Raw genomic sequence first — 19,631 nt, 5'->3', positions numbered from 1 at the left:
TTGAAATTTGCCTGGTCCATAATTTACTTTACAGATCTCCTAAAACGTACACATGTTAGTGGCAAAATAGAATATAAATGTTTTAGCATTTCTTTAGTAAAACAAACACAAGTTTGCTACCATGGAATACATGCTGATTGTATACAGCAAAAACAACAAAGTACTACCATCTATATCTGCTATAAACCATAATATATATATATATTAATATGTGAGTTAAGAATAGACTTTTCTTCAGTGGTTGTGTGGCATTCAATGAAGTATAAAGTGCAACTGTTCAGTGTTGCATATTCATTTATAATTTAAGAAAATCTTCCAGTTAAAAACATGAGCAATATATTTTAAAGTATATCTTAAAAGCGGAGTTCTTTTCAATTGAAGTATATAAATATAAACAAGAGATCTGAAAGTAGGAAGTGTAAAAATGGTACAATGCTACAGCTAAAAGTGTTCCAACAAATAGGCACTTATGGGTACAAGTGTGCAAGATACTTCTTGGAAGAAGCAATTGATGTGCAAAACAGAGTCGTCAAGCCACTTCAATGTTCGTTTACATGGATATCTTCTGGAGCTGCGGGCACCGCAAACAGGCGGTCATTGCTTGAAAGCACCAGTCAGTCCACGGAATCACATATCTCCTTGACTTTCTGGTTGAAATCGTCTGGTTGGTCAGCATACACATAGTGGCCTGCCCCACGAATGGCCTACAAATTTAAAAAAAAACATATTCAGCAAGTTGAAATCCTCAATTTCCATTATTCATTGGTATTTAATTTTTAAGCAAAATAATAATGAATTTTGTGAAAACTCATATTTTTACATAGAGCTAAATAAGCAGCAAATTCCAATTTCAGCCCCCTGAAATGGCACCCAATAACTCATGCAGAATCGATGTGGGCAGGTGTCTTAATCTTATTAGCCACAAAGGGAGGCAAGACTGGGACAAGCCAGATGGCGTGAAAATAACCTTTGCACAGCATTGTCCTTAGAATGTAAATATTACCTAAACCTTAGTTCCATCTGGCAAATTCTTCTAAAAAATATCTTGCAAGATAATATAATGGAGTTGGATGCGGCCTGCACCGCAGAACCATCTATTTTTAAAATGTAATGGATGATGAACTGACCGCGTGAAAACTGGCTCCCAATTCTACTTGAACGCAAAGTCAGTCTGGCAGAATCCTGGCGGCTCCTCTGTTGGGTGCCTAACTTTCCACTGTGATTCCCCATTGCACCCTCTTTGTGCACTCATTGCTCCTTGGCATAAGAGAAGTGGCAACGGGCAGCAGGTGGCAGCAGATGGGAAAAGGAGCCTTCAGGCTGCTACATGACCAGAAAAGACTGAAGTCCAGTGGGACTTACCGTCCAGAATTGGTACTTGACTAGGGAGCTGCTCACTGGACGGAAGGTGGTGTGACAGGGTGAGAAGAATTGGAGTGCAACAAGTTTAGGTGGAAAATTCTCCTGTGTCCAGGATGTAGTTCTCTGAGGCAGAACAGGAGAGGTTTTCTTCAGGGCACATGCTTGGGCAGTTCTATGGTTGCAGAATGGTCCACCTGGATGTAACGAGTTGCAGAGCAGCAGCCTGGTCATGAACATAGTGCTACGAGGCTGCCATGAGTTTAAGGAATGTAAACAATAGCAGCGAAGGGCCACAAACAGTAGAAGAAATGCGAGGGATAAATAATACATGAACATCTCCTCCTCATGGACCATCTCAGACTTACTGGGATTCAAGAGTGGGGTCGAATTCTCACTGCAGTCCAAAGCACATCATCTACATGTGGCGTCCTGCAAAGTGCTAGCTCACTCCCCTCTTTAGGGCGTTATCACATCCAGAAAGACTAAGGCCCTAAGACTATTTGGATCAGAACCTCACTAGATTGGGAATAAAACACATCTTTTCGATATTGATCAGAAACTAGGATGCTACCCTGGCCAATCGGATCACATATCATTAAATCAGATGGATTTGTTTGCTCACGGTCTATCATCAGCTGACATGCAGCTCAATGTAACAACTGAATGAACACAGTTAATATGATGGCTGGTTCATTCAATGAAAGACAGTGAATTGGTATTAGGTATGTTTGAATACTTCTCTGTTCTCTTCAGTTAACACTGTTTTTGCACGTGACAAACTGAAACACTAGAATATTATGAAGCTGTTTAATAGCAGTTGGGTGTCATAACAGGGCACACAAGTGTAACACGTATCTATTGTGTAAATAAATATGAGACGGTAATTAATTAGTTGCCAAAACTATAGCCATGAAAATGTTTACTTTAGTGGAGATCGTAGAATAATGTATTCATAGTAATAAAAAATAATTGATTATTAGGAGTGCAAGTGGAACCCAATAATTATCATTCCCACATGCTGCTCCTCACCAACGATACGCAACATGAGCAGCAAGCGGTGAGAAAGACCGCTGAGGCTGTATGTGAATGGCGGCTCAGTGGTAAACATACACGTACAATCATCGACTTACTACAGTTTGCACAAAGCAGCCAGGCCGCAGCGACTGGATGGAACAGCCGGAGTTTCCGTCGATACATGAGCGCGCCCCGTAGATGACGGTGATCGGGATGTCCGGGTCCATCTGTTCGATCCTCTTCAGCATTGGCCTCTGCGCCCACCCGTAGGGCACGGTCATGTTTCTGAACGCCGTCTCCCCGCTGTGACGACAAAAGGCCGCCATTACATTCACAGAAGATTGAGAGATTTAACAAACGACTGTACAATGGTGTAACAGAGACTGTTGAGTGGCAGCTGTGTGCAATGGGTGCAGTGGTGCTGAAACACTTCTCAGAGGGGGGTGCTGCCATAAGTGTAATGTCATTGAAGTCATAGGGAATGTGAAAAATCAAAGCGTCACACAATGAACTGTAGAAAATGAACCATGCACATTTAGTAGGAGAGTGGTGAGGGTATGGTATGTATCCAGTGGTGCATTTTGGGGCCTTCTGTTGCAAATATATTCATAAAGTATAGCATGGTACTCATTTACAGATGCACAATTTCCATTTACATGGTCACTAAATTTGCAGAGACATGTAGTTTTACTGATAATACAATATAGCGCATAGATGAAAATGTGTGGAAAACGGGTTTAGGTGAATAGTTATTATTTACACACCACCAAGTTAAGTGTCTTGATTTGTTATGATCCTATTCAAATATTTGGTTCCCTCATATTTCAGAATTACTTACAAAAAAGTGCTTCATTTATGCTTTCCAAAATGCTGAAATAACTTGAAATTATTTGTACAGTTCAAGTTTTGTTGTGCGTTAAAAAATAATTAACATCCTATACCCTTTCCATTTTACACTCAGCAAGACTGTCATGTAGTTCACATTACAAAATACTCTCTCTTTACAGTCAGAGACAGAAAAGTAAACACCAGTCTACGTTTTAAAAGAATAATCAGCAATTTGTCAGATAACAGAGCCCGGTATTTGACCTCTATGACAAGATCAAATGTAAAAGCATCTTTACTGCTCAATCACCTTCTGAACTCCCGTATGATTCTTTTGGGGGTTCTGCAGCACCCCCGCACTTCAAGCGCCTAGTTCCTGTGCTTATGGAGGTGTGCCTGGGGACACTTAAAAATCAGCCAGCATAATAAGAGAGTTTTTTTTAAAACAGTCTGTTTTAAACAAGAATATTAGGTCCCATCCTTTAAAATAAAATCAGAAATGTACTTGTGCAGGTTTCTTTCTATGTTTGGATTACAAATCTGGATTTCTGTAGGAGTATGCTTGGAAAGCAGGATCCCAAAAGCACTTAATTAATTTTTGGGAAAGACGTCTTACGGCCAAGAGAAAACATTTTTGCATACATAAACTTACAGTGTACATTTGAGCATGCATAAATGCAACCCTGTAAAGCATTTGCACTTTTAAAATACTTTTCTTTTTTGTCCATCAGGGACTTTTGCTTGAGGAGAAACACTTCCCTTTGTACCGCCACCAGTACTGGGCATGATCTCCCACTTCCACACCCTGGACACTTTTCTTTCCTCCCTCCATGCTGGGACACTTCGAATGGTGATGGACGTGTACTCCCTCCCTGAGGGCCCTAGCTGCAATGATGTCTGGGTCCCTGATGCTGATTTTTGTTTCCTCTGATCATGTGTGTGAGCCAATTGAACTGGATGACAAAGGTAGAGAATTTCCGGCATCATTTATTAGTAGGCTGCTGCTACCCAGAGAACAGAACTGGGCGTCTATTTTAGGAGGAGAGCTTTGCCATAGTGTGGGCCTTGGGTAAATTTCATTCTGACTTGTTTGGCACTAAGTTTGTGGTGTAAACTGATCATACGGCACTGAAATGGCTGATACCTATGAAGGAAGAGAATCGCGGGTATTTGATATGGTCTATTTATTTGCAAGAGTTAGATTTTGTAGTGAAGCACAGACGGGAATATTTATGGACTTTCCTGCCGGTTTTACTAATCACCCAACCTTTACAGGTTAAAAGTTAGTTCTGGGTGTTCTGATCTCGGTGGGGAGACTGTTGAGACAGAAAAGTCCTTCACGTGGCGATGGACATGTACCCCCGCCCTGAGTGCCCCAACTGTATTGTGTCTGGATCCCTGATGATGATTTTTGCTGTCATGGCTGAACAAGGATCATGAGTGTGCGCCATGACATAGGCCTGTCTCAAGGACTATGTAGTATCCTGGGTTGTGATGATTTATGCTGTGCCAGTGGAACCCTGCCTGAGTGATGTAAGATGGAATGTTGGGAGTGGGAACTCACAGTTGGAGAAGGGCTGAGTGCCTAGCTAGGTGCTCCTGGTGGGGCTAATATCTATTGTACTACTATGCTGTAACCAACCTGAATAAATCCTCCTGAAATACTACTACAAGCGTGGACCTGGTTACTACAATTTTATGGCGACGAGGATGGGATACGAACCCACGCGTGCAAAGCACAATGGATTACCTAGCTAGGCACTCAGCCCTTCTCCAACTGTGAGTTCCCACTCCCAACATTCCATCTTACATCACTCAGGCAGGGTTCCACTGGCACAGCATAAATCATCACAACCCAGGATACTACATACTGCAATCTTTTTGGACCAGGAGGGGCGCCCAAAGCGCTACTCTCATAGTGATGAAAGGCTCCTGCTCAAACGATGGATTTAGGCCCAGATCTCAGTACTGAGGTTCATGTATGACAATGTTCTGCATTCTGTCCATCAACTGTTGTTTTTGCATTTGTCACGCCAAGTGGGACGGATATGCTCAGACGTGAGTCCCGTGCTCTATATGCCACTGGAGTCAAGCTATCCTAGCTGATGAGGGCTGAAAGCCTGAAATCGGTCCTAGGATGCTTGTTTCCAGTCCAGGGAGGACCTGGCCTGGCAGTTCGGGCTGGACTGTTCCCATGGGGCACAGGGTCAAGACTGATTTGCATATGGCTAGGTTCAAACTGGAAAGGCATGGTGAGCAAAAAAACGATGGATTTAGGCCCAGATCTCTGTACTGGGGTAAATGTATGACATTGTTCTGCATTCTGTCCATCAACTGTTGTTTTTGCATATGCCAGGAGTTAAGCAGCACAAGCACAGTGGTGGTAACAAACCATGTAGTGATCAGTAGGAGTGAACATGCCTTATTATCTGGGTCACTTGAATGAGGCATACACGCTCATTCATTCAAAGATTTGCTGCTGTGTGTTTTATTCACCCTTGGCCTACATCGGATTGCTGTGTAGTATTGTGCAGTGGGCGGATGATATATATATATATATAGACATGTGCTGGATGTATGTGTGCCTGTGAGTGGTACACTACAGGGATGATGCTCTGCTAGGCATTGAATGTGTGTCAAATACATGTGCTGGATGTATGTGTGTGCAAATGGAAGCTGTAGTGTTGTGCACTGAGTGTATGTTATATGCATGTGCTGGATGTATATGTGTTTGTTAACGGTACAATACATGGAAGATTCTGGGTTACATTTTGGGACACTCATGGTTAATTAGAGGAGCACGTGTGGAGGTAGAGGAATCCCCCTCCCCAAGTCAGATTCGTGGATTGCTGCATTCTTGTGTGCTGGGTGGGACACCATGGAGGAAAAGAGAGCAAGGTTCTTCAGTATACATCAAAGGGTGCTCTTTGATTCACAGAGGAGTCACTGGGAAGGGGTCTGGGTACATCCAAGGAAGGGGATGGGGCTGATAAGAGAATCATAAAGATTAAGGGTGAGGCCCTGGGGTAACCTTTTAATAGACATCACTGTGAATGATATCCACGTGTGAACCTTTAGTCACTCTGATCCCATGGCCTGTGTTGTGGGGCTATTAGATTTAGAGTCGCTCCTTCTGTGACAGATTGCTTTCTGGAGAAAGGGCATAGCAGAGGAGAGGGAATAGAAAAGGGAAACAGACCCCCAAAATAGACTTCAAAGACTCAGACTCTAAATCACATTTGGTGTCTGGAATTGGACAACAAGAATAGGAGGTCGAGGTCTCAAAAATTGTCAACTGCCAAGCAGCCGGTCGAGCTGTGTGAGGAGGAGTTTTGTAAGACTTCTGCCTGTGACCAGGACTGTCTCCAACTAAGTGAGGGGCCAGTACCCAGGACAGTAAATCCAAGATTACCTGCCCTTGGAGCCTGGAGCATCAGTGTCTGCCCCCTTGCCGCGATCAGTGTGCCCTGTGAGAGGGAGGAGAGCGCTGCATGGATTGAGGTCCAGTTGGAAATCCTGACGATTGGATTTCTGAAGAAGGTGTGAGAAGAATGGCCTTTGCACTGATTAGGATGCAGCCCGTGTGCAGAGTAAAGTCAGCGACCCTATATGCAAGGGGGGACCGCCGCGAAGAATACTACTTTGCCAACTGGGCAGTTGCCTGTGTTGAGAGTGAGGACAGTGACCACATTTGCCAGGTGGGGACACCGGGAAAAGGCAAGGAGGGTGGTCTAGTTGAGACAGTTGTCAAGAGGAAGAGACCATCATGTTGACCTGTGCAGGCCTACGCCCAGACTGATGATCAACAACAGGTGTACTCTGGGGAGGATCCAAGAAAACTTACCAGCATCTGAGGAGCATAGAGGACTCCCCCAGGTCACCCCCTCAGCAGGACCGCGTGTAAGGAGCTCGAGGACAACAGATTGCTGCCCCTGCAGGGGCACGTATAAGGAACTCACCTGAGACGGCCCCTGCAGCTTCAGCACCGGTGAAGGGGGCAAGCTTGGAAACTCCGGTTGTGCAGGTACTGCTGGTAAGACTGATTTACGGGCCAGACATTCCCAAAGAAAATTCCCTGCCATTTAGCGCTTTGGCACTGGAACACTTTTGACTTATTAAGAGTTGGAGTGGGACTATTGAGACCCAGGCTACTAGTGGAGTTTAATTTGAACGTCATTTATGGTAAACGAGAGAGGTGGGTGGGACTCACGAACCCGGCTTCTAAAACATTAGAGCCCTGACCTTGGGAGACTGTGTGTATTTTGTTGAATGCCTTAGTTCACTCTGTGTTGGTGTATAAATACTGCATTTTTCATAAAAGTATTTGACTTTGTATTCATTTATTGCTGCTTCTGAACGGATTCTGAGTTGTGAGGCTGCATTCAGCCCCCCACCGTGTCCACCCCACACCACCTGTTGCTCTGGATCCATAGCAGGCCGGGTCCAGGAACGTCAGGAGTAAAAGGCCTCAACTTCCAAGGTTGGGCTTCGTAGCTCCTGCCTGCTCCGTGGCCCTTGAACAGTATTCTGACAGTCCACAAACGGAATATTTTGTGTAAAGATCTGTGAACGCACACAAATAGATGAGCTTGTGAATGTGCGCAAACTTCACAGTGCATTTTAGTTTCCTAAAATGTTCACTACCTGCCAAGGGGAGAAAATTTACTCGCATGAAAAATAAAGTGCTTTTTTCGTTCTTACAAGTGTTCCTCCACGTTTTAGAATAACACACATGAATTTACACCCTTATAAACCACTCCACTTTGGACACCTAAATTATACACAACTGCACCAATGGCATTGCAATAAAGCTGTTTAAACTTATTTAAAGTTAAATATGCTGACACGAGTACAACGCATATATATATTTCTATGCTACAGCATCTGACAAAAACCTCAATTTTACTGCAAATATAGTAAGTACAAATGTATGCAGCAATTAACAAATTAGTACACAATATTATATAACTTAGGATCACAAAGTCTGTCGACAGCATAGAAATCTATCACAATATGTATAAAAAAATAAAGTGCATTCCTCAAAATGCACTTAAATGGTACTTAAAATTAAAAAATCAAAACCTGTCACCAGGCCTAGGCAGAACACTCTAGACAGGAGGTTTTGTAAAGGTGAGCAAAGACCCCTGGCTTAAGCTATGCCCACCTCCAGTGATGGAAAGCAGTACATATTACTTCAAAACTGTGAATATTATTATTTTTTTATACGGGCTTTTATATAGCACTAAAAAATCTACCTTGACGACTTCAGAGCGCTGGTCTCTGCTTCGTTTTTCTTTTTTGACCGAACAGAAGGCAGTGCAGACCACTATGAAACTAGAAATAGCAATTCATAAAGAGTTTGGGGTGAAACCCACAACAGCTAATGAGATAGGAGGGTGAGGTCACTCTAGACAGGAGTGCCTTTATACAGAACATAACTCTTTCGAACCACATGGCTCAAATACCATCCTAATAAATAAGCACTGGTTGAACCAAAAGCAGGCAGACAACGTTTGTGCACACGTGTTCAAATACAGCATGAAAATAGGCCTGCTCTCATGCCTATGTTCCCCACAGCTAAGGTCCTGGAATATTAGTATAATAAGTTTGAAATCCAAATTTCTCTACTTGAAACATTAGCCAAGTACATTTCCACAATAGACTCATAATTTGAACGTCTCAACACAACTATAAGCAATTTACTTTCAAGCGCTCAAAAATCTTCTAACTCTTCCATGCCTAGCACAAACGAATGCATATGTGCCATCCGTATGGAAAAACTGTTTGCTCTACCATCAATAGTGAGCGACTTGCTACAGGAAGTAAAAATGATTGGCAAGGCGCAATCCTTGAAAGCCAACTCTCATAGCTGACCACCGGCTCAGACCGGCACAGCCGCAGAACCGCGCCCAATCTCAGCCCTAACAGAGTCAGTTAAAATTTAAAAAAACACAACCCTCTGAAGAACACAGTGTTAGTTAGCGCAGGGATTCATATAATGCAAGATAGCCTTGAACCGTTAAATATTTTAAGCAAAGAAATGGCCAAATTCAAGGAGATAAGCTCAAGGCACTCCAAAGACGCAACAAATCTCCCAGTACTTCGGGAATCCGGAATGGCCGCCTTTTGTGGCACCTCACCAGAAGAGCTCTCGAAACGCAAAAGAAGCGACTTAAGAAAATGAAACAAAAAACAGGCCAAGATCCAAAGAACCACCAGACCGGCAGTGACTATTGAGGACTTCTTTCAATCCAAGATACAGGCACATGTAGCTAGGCAGAAGATCGCAGTCAACCTAAATCTTCCGGTCCTGGACCACAGCGCCTCCCCTCAAAATCAAAGTGCGACGCCTAACCCAGGCAACCCCATCAAGGCACACTGTGTGCCTATTGTCCCCACTGACAGCTCAACTTTACCATCCCCAATAGTCCAAAAAATGCAACTCAGCACAATTACAGAAGATGCTTCTTGCATACAGGAAAATGGGGAAGGCCGGTCACTTCAACTTCATACCACCACAGCAGCACCACTGCCCTCCCACAATAAGACAGGCAGTTCAAACAACATTCCAACCTACTCAGAACAATGACACCCTGGAGGCAGCCTCCAAACTGGATTTCTTGCCGGCATCAACATGCTCAGTCACAATAATTAACTGTAGCACAGACTACTCATTAATGTCAGGGCATGCCTCTACAACATCGTCATTACAGAGAAATGTAAATCACAGATGGTCTGGGATAAGTAACTCCCAGGCTCCTGGACAAACAATACCTCCATTTCTGATCTATGTGGATCCTTCACCCAACAACATTCTACAAGCGACCCAATTTTTAAGTAAAATTTGGGACCCCAAATAGGGCTCACAATGCATTGGCGACATCTTGAATCATGGCAACATAACTTAAATCTTAGCCTCCAAATCAGAATTTCGCCATCTGAATTCCAATGATATTACTGCCACTCGATTTATACCATCTGAACTTGTGCTACATTAGGAATCTACCACAGCGACATGGTCATCATTTACAGCAGGTAGCACAACTTGTGAAAATCAGGAGATTCTAGAACAACGGGGCATACTGATCACCTTCCCAAAGAAGCCTCGCTATCCTAGCGCTCTTCAAAAAAGGATACATGAACAAGACTTCTCATCAACCCCTCTAAACCAAGCAAGCAGTTTGCGGCAATTAGGTGGGGTACCCACATACAGATCAACATACCTTTCAAGGTATGCGGCAGGCCCACTTCAATCATCTGCTCTAGCCAATTTGCAATCATTAACAACTTCCACGAATAGCAAGGCCGGGAGGCTTTGTAAAATTACTGGTCCACCAGTTGGAAATCCCCACGAGGACTGGGGCTGGCTCGCTTCAACTTTGGCTAGTTCAAAACCTAATTGAAGCATTTCAACCAACCACAATAAAACTACTACAAGAAATGAGAACAAGCCCTCAACAATGCTTCTAGCATCTTGAAACGTGGCAGGATTAGAAAATATCCTTAAAGACCCAGAAGCAATATCCTTCCTAAATTTGCATAACATCATATGCATTCAAGAGTCCTGGTGCGAGACAAATACACCAATAGAAGGCTACAGCGAGTTCTTCTCCCCTGCCACAAGAACACATGCAATGGGAGGTCTTGCAATCTTCCTACCAGCTCGATAGGACTTCTCAGCCACAGAGCACCCCACCGGACACAAGGAGCTACAACTCATTGAAATAAAAAATTGGCGGAAAAATCGAACAAAGTGCAATCTCTTTTTGCTGAAAGTATAGTGACATCCATCACCCAGTAGGAGTTCCTGCAGGGCGGTGACGTGGGGAGGGGCAGAATGGATGTATGGATTACGGAGTTTAACAGGTAAGTAAACATATAAATAAATAAAACTAATTTTGTTGCGCGCACTGCATCACATTTGGTGATGCAGTGCACGCAACGAAATTCGTTTTATTTATTTATATGTTTACTTACCTGTTAAACTCTGTAATCCATACATTACTACCCCCCACCCTGCCCCTCCCCTCGACACGTCACCGCCCTGCAAGAACTCCTACTGCCGACCGCGGCTGCCGTCACCATCTGGGAAGCTTCTGAGGGCAAAAAACCTAGAGCAACTAATTACTGATATCAGGCTCAATCATGATAAAGCACATTTTCTATTGACTGGGTACTTCAACCTAAATTTGCTACAGAACTCTCTATGCAGCATAGCAGACACAATTGTTGACGCCTGATTCTATCACAGACATTCAGGTCACAAAGATCTGACCCATTTGGATGCACTCTTGTAGCTTCCTGCAGAGGTACTGTCTCTATATGATCTGAGCAGGTGTTATCCAGAAGATCAGCCCCCTCACACTACCCATTACTGCTAAAAAAGTTCTGCAATCCTAGACTATACTTTCTGTCAGTCTCTCTGTCCAATATAATCCTATCATATTCTATCCATCTGCGCTGTGAAAGTGACCATATGCCTCAGGTCCTGCTGATCAAAAATACCACCAATGCTCATGCCACCCTAAGTCTTATTGACACAGAATTCCATTGATAAAGTCTTTGCCCACAAAATGTTGGTACACAAAAGCTCTGAGAACACAAACAAGCATTTACAATGCAATAGGTCTCGCATTATTAAAGTTTGAGCTATTGGCATTGTAAATGACAATACCTTTTCTTCATTTGCATCGTTGCGTAAACAAGCACTTTGCACTTATAGTCCATGCTTATGAGAAGCAAGGTTGGAAGTCTCTTTTACTGCCAGCTTTGCTCATTGTAAGCAAGGAATATACGTTCAAAGTGCGTGTTTATGCACCTATTGCAGGTTTTAAAAACAATGAATAAAAGACATTGGGCCAGATGTAGGTAGGACTTATTTACCGATTTTTAATTACCGAATTTTACCGATTCGGTAATTAAAAATCGGTAAATAAGAAGGGGGGACATGTAGGAGCATCCAGATGTTTTCATTACCGAATCGGTAAAAATCTGTATTTACCGATTCGGTAAATACCGACCGGTAATGCCCATTCATTCCTATGGGCTTTGAAGCCCATAGGAATGAATGGGCATTACCGATTCGGTATTTACCGAATCGGTAAATACCGAATTCCACAAGGGTGCAGGGGGTGTCACTTTGACACCCTCTGGCACCCCCAAAAGAGGCTCGGGTGCCATGTGGCAGGCATACCTGCCCTAAGGGCAGGTCTGCCTGTCATATGGAACAGGTGTGCATGCACACATGTGCATGCACACCGGAATCGGTATTTTACCATCAAATATATTTGATGGTAAAATACAGATTCGGTAAGGGTTGTGGGACTCAGTCCCACCTACATATCAAAATTATCGAATAGGTAAAAATACCGAATCGGTATTTTACAGATTCGGTAAATTTACCGATCGGTAAATTTACCGAATCTGTAAAATATGTGGCCCTACATACCATTTAGTAAATACCGGTCGGTAACGGCCGAAAATACCGATTTTCGGCCGTTACCGACCGACCTACATCCGGCCCATTGTCATTTACAATGCCAATTGCTCCAACTTTAATAATGCGAGACCTATTGCATTGTAAATGCTTGTTAAGGTGTATGTTGTCCGCCAAACTCAAAATAAGCCTCTTGGTCTGTACCTTATAGGTCGCTTCACCCCTCTCTCTCCCCGCTCCCAGGGTGGAGCATCAGCGAAGAGCTCTTGGATGACTTTATTGACACACCCGAGTGGACCAGAGACAGCAATGTCAGGAAGCAAGAGCATTGAGGTGCAGGTAGAACATAGATAGATAGAATGAGGGCGATAGAGTGAGGGCGATAGAGTGAGGGCGATAGAGTGAGGGCGATAGATAGAGTGAGGGCGATAGATAGAGTGAGGGCGATAGATAGAGTGAGGGCGATAGATAGAGTGAGGGCGATAGATAGAGTGAGGGCGATAGATAGAGTGAGTGAGGGCAATAAAGTGAGGGCGATAGAGTGAGGGCGGTAGGAGTGTGTGTGTGGGGGGTTGTTTGGGGGGGTTGTGTGTTTGGGGGTTGTGTGTGTGGTTGTGTGTGTGGGGGGTTGTGTGTGTATGGTTGTGAAGGTGGGGGTTGTGTGTGTATGGTTGTGTGTGTGTGTGGTTTTGTGTGTGTGTGGGGGGGTGTGTGGTTGTGTGTGGGGGGGTTGTGTGTGGGGTTGTATGTGTATGGTTGTGTGTGGGGTGTGTGTGTGGGGTTGTGTGTGTGGGGTTGTGTGTGTGGGGTGTGTGTGTGGGGGTTGTGTGTGTGTGTGTGGCAGTGTGTGTGGGTGTGTGTGTGGGGCGTTGGGTGTGTGTGGGGGTTGTGTGTGTAGGGTTGTGTGTGGGGTGTTGTGTGTGTGGGTGTGTGTGGCGGGGGTTGTGTGTTTGGGGTGTGTGGGGGGTGTGTGTGGTTGTGCGTGTGGACTTTGTGTGGGGTTGTGTGTGTGGGGGGTTGTGTGTGTGTGTGGGGGGGTGAGTGTGGGGGGGTGAGTGTGGGGGGGTGAGTGTGGGGGGTGTGTGTGTGGGGGGTTGTGTGTGTGGGGGGGTGAGTGTGGGGGGGTGAGTGTGTGGGGGGGTGAGTGTGTGGGGGGGTGAGTGTGTGGGGGGGTGAGTGTGGGGGGTGTGTGTGTGGTGGGGTCTGGGTGTGTGTGTGTGTGGGGTTGTGTGTGGGGATTTGTGTGTATGTGGGGTTGTGTGTGGGGGGTTGTGTGTGGGGTTGTGTGGGTGTGGGGTTGTGTGTATGTGGGGTTGTGTGCGTGTGTGTAGGGTTGTGTGTGGGGGTTGTGTGTGTGGGGTTGAGTGTGTGGGGTTGTGTGTGTGGGGTTGTGTGTGTGGGGTTGTGTGTGGGGGGTTGTGCGTGGGGGGTTGTGCGTGGGGGGTTGTGCATGGGGGGTTGCGTGTGTGTGGTTGCGTGTGTGTGGTTGCGTGTGTGTGGTGTTGTGTGTGTGGGGGGTTGTGTGTGTGTGTGTGTGTGTGTGGAGTTGTGTGTGTGTGTGTGTGTGTGGCAGCCGGTCAGCAGCCTGTCTAGGACACAACAAAAGAATGTGTATGTGTGACAACGGTTTTGCAGATTAAACAGTTACAAGAAAACATCCTTTGCACACAACATATAGTGGGTGATGGAAGACTGAGTAATAAAATGTGCAATCAACAATGGCTGTCTTCAAGTTAAGTTTTTACACCTTACAGTGATTGGAAATTAGCATAATGGGACAACTGTTTAGTGTACCTCCAAGGACGCTAGGTGAGAGGCATTTGAATATGTAACAGTTTACGTTTCCAAGTTATTTTCACAGGCAAAAAACGTTCATTTTGCATCAATCTTTGGGAACTGTCCCGTGTATATTATGCAGGAAGTCGTGTTCCCTGCCTGCACAAACAGGGTAATCTTCAGAGGTAAACCGGTTTCACTAATGGCTAATTAGTGAAAACGTTTGGTTTGCATCAATCTTTGGTAACTGTCCCGTGTGTATTATGCAGGAAGTCGGGTTCCCTGCCTGCACAAACAGGCTAATCTTCAGAGGTAAACCGGTTTCACTAATGGCTAATCAGTGGGCAGCACAGCCACCGTTTCAAGACAAATCCTACTAAAAACGAGTGAGCAACAAGGCACTGTACACCCTGCTGATGGTGTTAGGGTGCAGGGTGCGAATGTAATATCTGAGGAATGGGGGCTCTCGGATCGGCCCTCCTATTGTTCCCCTCTCCTCCGTCCTGTCCACACCCACCCCCTCCGGACAGGCTGTCAGGCAGGGACAGGTGCTGGGGGTCCGCACAGGAGCTGCGGCAGTGTTCATAGTCAGACCGGGCTGCTGCTGATGGCACGAGCGGGGGCTGCTCCCTGGTCTTGGACACCCCGCTTCTTCCCAAGGTAGGACATGCGTACCCCAATCCTTGCATGTGTGCCACCAACTCCTGTGCAGTCTGCGCACATACCCTGATCTCCTAGTGTGCCAGCCCTATAGATGGTGTGTGTGCGCTTGGAAGCCCTGTAGAGGCAGTGTGAGCTGCAGGGACCCCGACCTCCTTGTGTGCTATCCCAATACGCGTTGTGTGCTACGAAGCCCTGTAGAGAAATAGTAATAGCGCTTCGTGCAGCCCTGTCGTTTCCAAGCGCTTTAAAAATTAAAATACATTGAGTGAGGACAGGAATTAAAAATAAAGTTTAACATTTTGAAAGAGCGCTCCAGTAGTTGGTCTGACTTATTGAGATGAACGTACCAGAAAAGTAGAAGCTGCATGCTGTTCTGAAGTTAGCCCCTCGCTGTAGTATAAAGGCGTTTTCTCAGTTACCCTCCTGCGCACAGACTTACAATCTTCCAGTAAATTACCGCTGTGAGGGAAGGAGGAGGGGTGTTCAAAGAAACAAGTCACCCACCGCCAGGCGCAGTGCGAGAGAAACTAACACCGGTAGAGACAAACGACGGACTACTCCATTATAGCAGCGTGGAAGGAAAAGAAGAAATAAAAAAGCCGTGAGCGTGCACGTCCCGAAACCGGAAGTTCGGGAGCGTCACGGCTGTCGCGCGGTGGCTGCAGAAGTCAGGAGGGGCGACTGAGGACGTCGATGGGTGAGTGGGGCTTAGTTGTGGGGGGGGGGGGCGGGTGTGTGTATGTGCGTTCAGTGGGGGGCTGCGTGCGTGAATGAGAGAGGCGCTGTGTGAATGTGGGACAGACAGGAGATGTGCACGGCGCCGGGAGGCTGGGCATGCGCGTCCACGATGTTAAATCTGCGCGCCAAGCCCAGTTAGGTAAGAGAGGGGAGGGGAGAGGGGGTTGCCTGTATGTGTCTGCCTGCGTCTGGGTGCCTGCGTGTGTGTGTGTGTGTAAGTAAATGCGTGTGTGTGTCTGTGTGCATGCATGCGCGTTAGGCTGACTTGCTGGGAGTATGGGAGGGAAGTGCACGGCGTGGCGCGGGACGGAACGTGCGCGTTCGTGCACCCAAATCCGGCCGCTTTCAAGCTCGTAACACCCTCTTGTCCTTCCTTCCCCCGAGACAGGCAACATTAGGTCTCCAGCTGGACACCTGCATCCTTTGGATGCAGTTTACCAGCTCGACCTAAAAAGAACACTAGGCAAAAAGCTGCAAACGGTTAAAGTATGCCCAAATCCCATTCTGCTAGCCAAAGTCGATTCCTGCAGCCAATACAAAAAACAAATCTGGCAAGCCAAACTAGAATAAGAGGAAGGACCGCAGACAGAAATTTTCCTGGCAAGTCGAAATAAAAACTCAAAATATTCCTGGACAGTAATAAACAGAGTAAATAGGGGATCAGAACTGCTTACTACAAATAGGATTAACATAACTTAGGATAACTGGATAAACACTTCACTATTCTGGTATCGTAGCGCTTCTGCCTAACTGCTGTGTGCCTCCTCATTAATTACCTGCGCACTGCTTACTGTTCAGTACTGCCTGAACACTCGCTTCGCATTTCTGTAGCGCTTTCACCGCTAGACGGCTGCGCATTCATTAGAAAATTGTGCTCTGCCCGCTTTGCCTGAAATATTTAATTTATTCATTGGGCCGGTACCTCTAGACATTTGCTTAGCGCCGGTAAGGCTGGGCCCCCAATCGCGACCAGGTTCGCCTTTTGACTTGCTGCCATCTTGTTGTTTTGTTGTTGTGCCCTGATCCCAGCCCGGCTCCCCCCCACGCACCCGCCTCCCAGCTGCCCCTCCCTCCCACTGATACTGAAGCTCTGCACGAACGCTGGAAGCGCTGTGACCGTCCTGCCTCTACAGAAGCGGTCGCTCCTCCACGCTGCTCCCTGCCAGACCAGTGGTATCGTAGCGCTTCTGCCTAACTGCTGTGTGCCTCCTCATTAATTACCTGCGCACTGCTTACTGTTCAGTACTGCCTGAACACTCGCTTCGCATTTCTGTAGCGCTTTCACCGCTAGACGGCTGCGCATTCATTAGAAAATTGTGCTCTGCCCGCTTTGCCTGAAATATTTAATGTATTCATTGGGCCGGTACCTCTAGACATTTGCTTAGCGCCGGTAAGGCTGGGCCCCCAATCGCGACCAGGTTCGCCTTTTGACTTGCTGCCATCTTGTTGTTTTGTTGTTGTGCCCTGATCCCAGCCCGGCTCCCACCCACGCACCCGCCTCCCAGCTGCCCCTCCCTCCCACTGATACTGAAGCTCTGCACGAACGCTGGAAGCGCTGTGACCGTCCTGCCTCCACAGAAGCGGTCGCTCCTCCACGCTGCTCCCTGCCAGACCAGTGGTATCGTAGCGCTTCTGCCTAACTGCTGTGTGCCTCCTCATTAATTACCTGCGCACTGCTTACTGTTCAGTACTGCCTGAACACTCGCTTCGCATTTCTGTAGCGCTTTCACCGCTAGACGGCTGCGCATTCATTAGAAAATTGTGCTCTGCCCGCTTTGCCTGAAATATTTAATTTATTCATTGGGCCGGTACCTCTAGACATTTGCTTAGCGCCGGTAAGGCTGGGCCCCCAATCGCGACCAGGTTCGCCTTTTGACTTGCTGCCATCTTGTTGTTTTGTTGTTGTGCCCTGATCCCAGCCCGGCTCCCCCCCACGCACCCGCCTCCCAGCTGCCCCTCCCTCCCACTGATACTGAAGCTCTGCACGAACGCTGGAAGCGCTGTGACCGTCCTGCCTCCACAGAAGCGGTCGCTCCTCCACGCTGCTCCCTGCCAGACCAGTGGTATCGTAGCGCTTCTGCCTAACTGCTGTGTGCCTCCTCATTAATTACCTGCGCACTGCTTACTGTTCAGTACTGCCTGAACACTCGCTTCGCATTTCTGTAGCGCTTTCACCGCTAGACGGCTGCGCATTCATTAGAAAATTGTGCTCTGCCCGCTTTGCCTGAAATATTTAATGTATTCATTGGGCCGGTACCTCTAGACATTTGCTTAGCGCCGGTAAGGCTGGGCCCCCAATCGCGACCAGGTTCGCCTTTTGACTTGCTGCCATCTTGTTGTTTTGTTGTTGTGCCCTGATCCCAGCCCGGCTCCCACCCACGCACCCGCCTCCCAGCTGCCCCTCCCTCCCACTGATACTGAAGCTCTGCACGAACGCTGGAAGCGCTGTGACCGTCCTGCCTCCACAGAAGCGGTCGCTCCTCCACGCTGCTCCCTGCCAGACCAGTGGTATCGTAGCGCTTCTGCCTAACTGCTGTGTGCCTCCTCATTAATTACCTGCGCACTGCTTACTGTTCAGTACTGCCCGAACACTCGCTTCGCATTTCTGTAGCGCTTTCACCGCTAGACGGCTGCGCATTCATTAGAAAATTGTGCTCTGCCCGCTTTGCCTGAAATATTTAATTTATTCATTGGGCCGGTACCTCTAGACATTTGCTTAGCGCCGGTAAGGCTGGGCCCCCAATCGCGACCAGGTTCGCCTTTTGACTTGCTGCCATCTTGTTGTTTTGTTGTTGTGCCCTGATCCCAGCCCGGCTCCCCCCCACGCACCCGCCTCCCAGCTGCCCCTCCCTCCCACTGATACTGAAGCTCTGCACGAACGCTGGAAGCGCTGTGACCGTCCTGCCTCCACAGAAGCGGTCGCTCCTCCACGCTGCTCCCTGCCAGACCAGTGGTATCGTAGCGCTTCTGCCTAACTGCTGTGTGCCTCCTCATTAATTACCTGCGCACTGCTTACTGTTCAGTACTGCCTGAACACTCGCTTCGCATTTCTGTAGCGCTTTCACCGCTAGACGGCTGCGCATTCATTAGAAAATTGTGCTCTGCCCGCTTTGCCTGAAATATTTAATTTATTCATTGGGCCGGTACCTCTAGACATTTGCTTAGCGCCGGTAAGGCTGGGCCCCCAATCGCGACCAGGTTCGCCTTTTGACTTGCTGCCATCTTGTTGTTTTGTTGTTGTGCCCTGATCCCAGCCCGGCTCCCCCCCACGCACCCGCCTCCCAGCTGCCCCTCCCTCCCACTGATACTGAAGCTCTGCACGAACGCTGGAAGCGCTGTGACCGTCCTGCCTCTACAGAAGCGGTCGCTCCTCCACGCTGCTCCCTGCCAGACCAGTGGTATCGTAGCGCTTCTGCCTAACTGCTGTGTGCCTCCTCATTAATTACCTGCGCACTGCTTACTGTTCAGTACTGCCTGAACACTCGCTTCGCATTTCTGTAGCGCTTTCACCGCTAGACGGCTGCGCATTCATTAGAAAATTGTGCTCTGCCCGCTTTGCCTGAAATATTTAATGTATTCATTGGGCCGGTACCTCTAGACATTTGCTTAGCGCCGGTAAGGCTGGGCCCCCAATCGCGACCAGGTTCGCCTTTTGACTTGCTGCCATCTTGTTGTTTTGTTGTTGTGCCCTGATCCCAGCCCGGCTCCCCCCACGCACCCGCCTCCCAGCTGCCCCTCCCTCGCCCCTCCCCCCACCATCCTCATATGACAGATACATTTGCGCGCAGCGTTTACGCGCAGCGGACGCGCCCCAGTC

General features: G+C 47.2%; 1 protein-coding gene across 2 annotated transcripts in view; it reads right to left on the bottom strand.

Moving 5' to 3' along the window:
* Window positions 1-276: 276 nt before the first annotated feature.
* ABHD5 (abhydrolase domain containing 5, lysophosphatidic acid acyltransferase) overlaps window positions 277-19,631 on the bottom strand; it is a 200,231-nt gene continuing 180,876 nt past the window's right edge. For both annotated transcript variants that reach the window (XM_078663909.1, XM_078663908.1), the window contains 2 exons: window positions 2,493-2,679; window positions 277-704 (listed from right to left, as the gene is read on the bottom strand). In XM_078663909.1, the coding sequence (XP_078520035.1) occupies window positions 615-704; window positions 2,493-2,679 (277 nt within the window). In that variant the 3' untranslated portion in view covers window positions 277-614. The remainder of the gene's footprint in view (window positions 705-2,492; window positions 2,680-19,631) is intronic.

Source organism: Lissotriton helveticus, chromosome 10, assembly GCF_964261635.1.
Source record: "Lissotriton helveticus chromosome 10, aLisHel1.1, whole genome shotgun sequence".
Classification (NCBI taxonomy): Eukaryota; Metazoa; Chordata; class Amphibia; order Caudata; family Salamandridae; genus Lissotriton; species Lissotriton helveticus.
The sequence above is the reverse complement of the archived record's forward strand: the minus strand, read 5'-3'. Positions and strand labels throughout refer to the sequence as shown.